The following is a 6,257-nucleotide window of genomic DNA, read 5'->3' as shown; positions in this document are numbered from 1 at the left end:
CTGTAGGTCTCTCCCCCACTATGTGTGACAACATCAAGGCGCACGCCACAAATCGGAGGAGAAGCTCAGCCAAAATAGGGCGTTTTCGAACTAGCTGCCGAGATAGGTCGATCTTCCACTCAGTTGTCGATATCCAGTTCCTCAAATGGGTTAGTTCTATGGTAAGCCGACTAATTCGTGGGTTGTTCCATTAATAAGGCGTTTGAAAATTATATTTTCTAAGTGACTATTGACTATTCTGGCAATGACTTATTTTTTCAGAAGTATATTTTTTACTAGTTGAAATTCTACCAACAAATTAGGAAAGTGGATTTCAATCAGTACTTAGTTTTTTTGTCACGTGCATATGTAGGCCGGAAAAAAATATTGCCTCAAAGGATTTTTCCCCAATACATCCAAATTTTTGGTTTTATCTGTTTTACCCCAGATTTTTATTTTTTTTTCTTAATACAGCTTATACTGCAAAAAAACAGGAAAATAAAATTTCTGCAATTTGTGCAAAACTCAGGAAAATTTAGTTAGCTTTACTTAACTTTTTTATAAAAAAATTTTAAGACATGGTTTTGTAATTTTAATTGGAAATTTTTTTTTTTTAATTTTTTCCGCAATAGTTTATTCTGCGACAAAAACATAAAAATTCGACATTTAAACGTCGTGAGAAACTCAGGAATAATTTTATGAATTTGCAACTTTCTAATCAGAAAAATTTTTAAGATGCGGTTTTGTAGCCCATTAAATTTTTGTATAATAAAGTGCAAGTTTGAAGCTGTATGTATGTATTATGTTCGATATTTTTTTTTTGCGTGGAAGAAAATATAAACACCGTCAGCAAAAAAAACAACGCTTTGATTTGCGCTTTATTATACTAATTAAATTTAATGAGCTACAAAACTGCATACTCAAAAAAAAAAAATGTATTTAAAAGTTGAAAATTTGTTTGCAAATTTATTGAAAATTTCTTAGTTTTGCACAGAATTTAAAAATTTTATTTTTATGGTTCTGGTTGTAGAATAAATTATATTTTTATAAAAAATTAGCGGAAAAATGTATGTGAATAAAAAATTGTGCATACTTTGTGCGGCCAGTACTTTTTTATCGCAGTTCATATATATGTACATATGTATGTAGGTAATGTATGTATATATAAGAGTCTACTTTTGTAAACATCTGTCAACTGTCGCATTATAAAATATTAAAATACTCAACAAAAGTGCATTTTCCCCAATGTACGAGCACAACACGCAATCTGCTGTCCTCAAGAACAAGTACACTGGCACAAATAAATATATGTATGTGTATGTAGGTACATAATTTATGTATGAAAGTGTGTAATCACAGCCTAATCGATATAAAAATATAACTCCTTTGGCTTTTACAGTACAGCAACATCCTTCAGTGGTATTCCGGCCGGCAAAAAAAGCGTTGGCATTTTATGAAAAAGACTCAATTATTAAAAAACAATATACCTATGTACACATACATATATGTATGTAATTGCATATTTCACATTTTACAGTGGTTTTTACAAACTAATTTACATTGAAACGCTAATTCGTTATAATTTATAATCGTTATCAAAAATAGTGCATGCAATCATCTTACGATAGAAATTTTCATTCGACAAATATTTGAATACGTGTGTGTATGTATGAACATTCATGTAAATAGTTACATTTGCGCATAGGTGAAATATATATAAAAAATGTATAGATCGCATTAGCTGCAATGTTTATTCCATTACAACGCCTTCGAAACGCAACAACGGGTTGAATGTGCCGCGCCATCCACGAATTTAGTTATTAAAAAATATACATATATTTATAACTGGCTCAGGAGCTGTTTCGAAAAAAAAAAATGTTTACATTTGGCGCGAAAAAATATTTGCCATTGCTGTGCTTGCTTTTGTGTGCACTTTGCGGATTTTTCACCGATGCCGTTGCGAAACCGACGATCGCCTTCAACCTGCCACAAAGTTTTCAGGGATTTCCATCATTCGCCTCTTTTACTCAGCAATACTTCGAAAGTCGCAATTTGCGGCAGATGAAAACGTATAGGTAAGTAAATAAATCAAACAAACAAAAACCGATTTCAATGCTCGTATAAAAATTTAGGAATACCATTAGTTTCTTCATGATACAATGTTCAGAACTAAACAAGGTTAGGTTACGGTGGTTGCCACTCCGCACAGACCGGCAAAGAGACACTAGAGAACTAAACTAAGAGTTATCAAAAAGGGTTAACGTGTGGTCCAAAGTAATCCGGTAACATACATAAAAAAAATATTCCGACGAATTGATGACCTCCTCCTTTTTTGAAGTCGGTTAAAAAGTAAAGAAGTATTTTAATACAGACCTTTGGTAATCTATCAAGTTATGTATATACACAATATACGCTCGGAAAAGGCAATCCCGCTCCAATCTCTAGAAAAACGGCTTTAAGGCTTACAGTTTTAATGAGCTATTGGTAACCGATACAGCTATGATAAAGGAAGTGGTAGCTGTAACTTCTGCATAGTTAACTAAAAAATTATTTTTCTTGTAGCAAAAGTACATTTTTTCAAAACCACTTTATTTTTATCAGCAGAACAAATTTGTTTAAAATTTCAGTCTTTTTTGGACCAATGTAACGATAAGTTACATAAGTGAAAAATTGTGCTAAATGTTAAGTTTGTCATTGTAACGCTTTCTTGCGAAGTTTAGCTAGGGCAACGGAATACCTTATACGTACGTATAACTTTCAGGAATAAATCTTATACAATTGACAGACTGTTTACATATATTAAAATATGTAGTATATGTCTACAACTCGACTTTTGTTTGTGTTTTTGGTTTTTTTTTACATATTTCTGTACATATTTACATACATAATTTCATTCCACACTCACATTTCCATATTGCATGCACTTCAGCAAGTACTTTGTTAAGATCACATTAAAAATACATACATACAGTCAGTCAATAAAGTGTAGGTACAGCGAATTTTTTACAATACGGGCAACTATTTTTTTTTAATATTTTTTTTTCGCAAATTTTTTATAAAAATATGGTTAATTCTACAACAAAAACCCAAAAAGGTAGAGTTCCAAACCTTATGCAAAATTTAAGAAATTTCTGCAAATTTTCATCCAAATATTGCGCTTTTTATTTACACTCTTTAGAAAAAAGTTGAGTACGCAGTTTTTTAGCCCATTAAATTTTAATAATTTAATGTTTGAGGTAGCTGGGACTTACCATTGATTTTTAGCAATTTTTTTTTTTGAAGGTGTCGCTCATTTTCTTCATATAAAATAATGTTCGATAATTCTTTTATGTGGAAAAAATGTGCGACACCTACAACAAAAAATTTGCCAAAAATCAATGGTAAGTCCTAACTTGCTCATACTTGCACTTTATTATACTAAAATGGGCTAAAGTGGGCTAGAAAACTGTATACTCAATTTTTTTCTAGAGAGCGTAAGTAAAAAGTGCAATATTTGAATGCAATTTTGCAGAATTTTATTTAATTTTGCACAAGCTTTGGAAGTCTTATTTTCGGGGTTTTTGTTATAGAATTAACCATATTTTTAAAGATTTGCGAAAAATAAAATATTAAAAAAAATAGTTGCCCGTATTGTAAAAAATTCGCTGTACCTAAACTTTATTGCTTGACTGTATATGTACATACATATATGCATACACATTTAGCATCCATTCCATTTAATCTAAAAATATGCTGATAAGACATCACGGTAATTAATGCAAATACACACATACATACATATGTACATATTTTTTATTTGCAGCGGAAAACGGCTAACTAATGAGTCGTTAATAATGATTTACTATCACGACTCCACCATTGCGGTTACCGAGTTAGGACCAGAGAAACTGTTGTTGGGTTGCGAATTGATAGAGATTTAGTAAGTATTAATTATGTATGTACGTATTTAAATTTTTGATATGAAAAACTTTTGGTCAAATTACTTTGGTATAAAACCAATTTAAATCTAGTTCATCTCAAATTTTACAGGGAATTTTACATAGTCTTCTAAGATTTCTAAAATTAATTTTTGGAAATAGGGGATATTCTGCTGAGATTTTTTTTTGCGAATTTATCAATTCCAATTTTCAATTTAAACCGCATTTAACAAGCATTTCCATATACACTGCATATTCTATGTATATTCTCTCGCTTTGATTCTTCCAACTAGCAATGAAAAGGATGGTAAAGCTCTGCTCGAAGGACTTTCCAAATACAATCGGCCGCTGCGAATAACTTTCGATGAAATGTTGAAGTTAATGAACCAATGTGAACGTGTCGATAAACTTACGTACGCCTCACGGAATCGAGCCAAAGCCATAGATGTCAATACGAATAACGATAGCTCAGCAAATAATAATAATAATGGTGTTACCAATTTGGCAGCAAATATATTTCCGAAAAGTCCATTTTCATTGTTGAGCGGCATAATACCGGGTAAGTAGGCACGACGTATGCAATAGCACGCACAAGGTATTGCATAATAATTGTATGTGTACGACTTTAGGGTGGCCCAAAATACTTTTTCCAGTCACGCCAGTGGTATAGAATATTGTAAATATTTTTTTTTGAAATTGGTTAATATTTCTGAGTCCGTGTATATTCATACTAAGCTTTTGTGTATTAAAAGGGCATCTTAACTACAACTAGGGCTATTTAACTGTTTAAATATTGTTTGGGGACCCATTGAAATATTGCTTTAAAAGAAAAGTGGCATAATCCGGCTTAGTCTGCTTTAATTGACCAGCACAGATTTAATGTTACTGCCAGAGCTCTGAAGACTCCACTGTATTTTATATGTAGAAAATTCTTTTTTTCGTAGAATTGCTTTAAATTCGATATTATTTTTTATCGAATAAGAATATTTCTCTTCAGACAACTTCGAAAAATAAAATTATCATGCATATTTAACTATAAAATTTTATTAACTATGTTTACATTGCCGATAATCTTATTTCTTATATACAAAATTTAGTTAGCCCCTCATACGAAGAGCTCAACGAATCTGTTAATTTTTTTTTCTTATATAACGAGCCCCGACCGCCAAAAAATGTAAGCGACATTTTCTTCAAAATTTTATTTTTGATGCAGAGAGAATATTTTGAAAAAATGTAGTTTGTTTTTTTTGGATCAGCCTAATATGCACAGGTATATATCGTACACGACCTTCAAAAGTGACATAATTCAAAATTTTCCAGTTTTGAAATTATGCGCTAAAGATGTTAACATAGCTTTTATTTGCCTTTCAGCAAAAGCTGGAGCAATTTTTTCTTATAATTTGTTGAAAAACCCTAAGATAACATCCCCCTTGCCCTTATGATTAGCATGTGCTAAGAAATAGTTTTTCGCATTTTTCTGACGAACGTCTAATTTTGAGTTTTGTCACGTTTGCAGATCGTGTGCCATAAAGCGTTTGCTTGTAAACTACTCAATGTATTCATTTAAGTTTTAAATACATATCTAATTTATTCTTACTTAAAATCGATGTTAATTTTTATTGAATGGAATTTTGATTTTAATATTCAATAGGCACAAAATGGTGCGGCACTGGCGACATTGCGGAAACCTATAGTGACCATAGGAGCGTTCTCGTCGCCACATGACAGCTCCACTTCTTGTTGAGCTTCGCAAAAACGAACCCACTGCTCTTCCAATAATTGTAGATGCGTGGAAAGCACTTCGACGTCCACCGAAAGCACATCTGTTTTACTCGACTGCAAATGTCGCTTAATGGAGTTTAAAGCGGAATCGCGGATTTTGAGCGAAGACATTTGCGTGTAAGGGCAACGCGAATGTAGATAATTATAAATTTACAGAAATAGCGTAAGTCGCGCGGTTTGCAATTAAAATAACACGACTTCGAGATCCGGCTCGAAGGACCAGAATGTTAGCGATTAAAAGCGGTCGAAACTCGATTACAATTTAGCGGATTGATCCAGATGAAAAATTATACACGTTTTATGTTGATGAAAGCGATTTAATAATAATAAAACGGAAGTATGGTTTGACAGCTTACAACTCAGTGCTACCAAACTAGCAAGAACTTACAAACTCCGATAAGTACTGCCTAACTAGCAGGTCCTTACAATAGGGTTACCAGTTAGGCGCGAACACATATTACTTACTTTGTGTACAAGGAATCATTCATCAGTTCGTATTTATTTTGATAGGCACGTATTTTCACGGGGCATAAGTCGTGCAGTCGACAACATCGATCCATATCCATGTCGGTGCCTAAA

At 32.4% G+C, this 6,257-nt stretch overlaps 1 protein-coding gene across 1 annotated transcript; it reads left to right on the top strand.

Moving 5' to 3' along the window:
* The first annotated feature begins 1,462 nt into the window (after window positions 1–1,462).
* Window positions 1,463–5,621, top strand: LOC108376633 (uncharacterized). Its single transcript, XM_017632859.1, has 4 exons — window positions 1,463–2,054; window positions 3,782–3,898; window positions 4,190–4,455; window positions 5,548–5,621. Exons 1-4 carry the CDS (start codon window positions 1,855–1,857, stop codon window positions 5,619–5,621), a joined length of 657 nt encoding a protein of 218 aa, XP_017488348.1. The 5' UTR covers window positions 1,463–1,854.
* Window positions 5,622–6,257: the final 636 nt, after the last annotated feature.

The sequence above is a fragment of the Rhagoletis zephyria genome, unplaced genomic scaffold (assembly GCF_001687245.7).
Source record: "Rhagoletis zephyria isolate East Lansing unplaced genomic scaffold, Rhagoletis_zephyria_1.1 Rzeph_scaffold_10754, whole genome shotgun sequence".
NCBI lineage: Eukaryota > Metazoa > Arthropoda > Insecta > Diptera > Tephritidae > Rhagoletis > Rhagoletis zephyria.
Note: the sequence above shows the minus strand (reverse complement) of the source record. Positions and strands in the feature narration are given on the sequence as shown.

Coding starts and splice junctions, on each gene's coding strand:
- LOC108376633 (XM_017632859.1), top strand. CDS start 1,855: ATGTTTACATTTGGCGCGAAAAAATATTTGCCATTGCTGTGCTTGCTT. Junction 2,055..3,781: donor CGGCAGATGAAAACGTATAG/GTAAGTAAATAA, acceptor TTTTATTTGCAG/CGGAAAACGGCTAACTAATG. Junction 3,899..4,189: donor TGCGAATTGATAGAGATTTA/GTAAGTATTAAT, acceptor TCTTCCAACTAG/CAATGAAAAGGATGGTAAAG.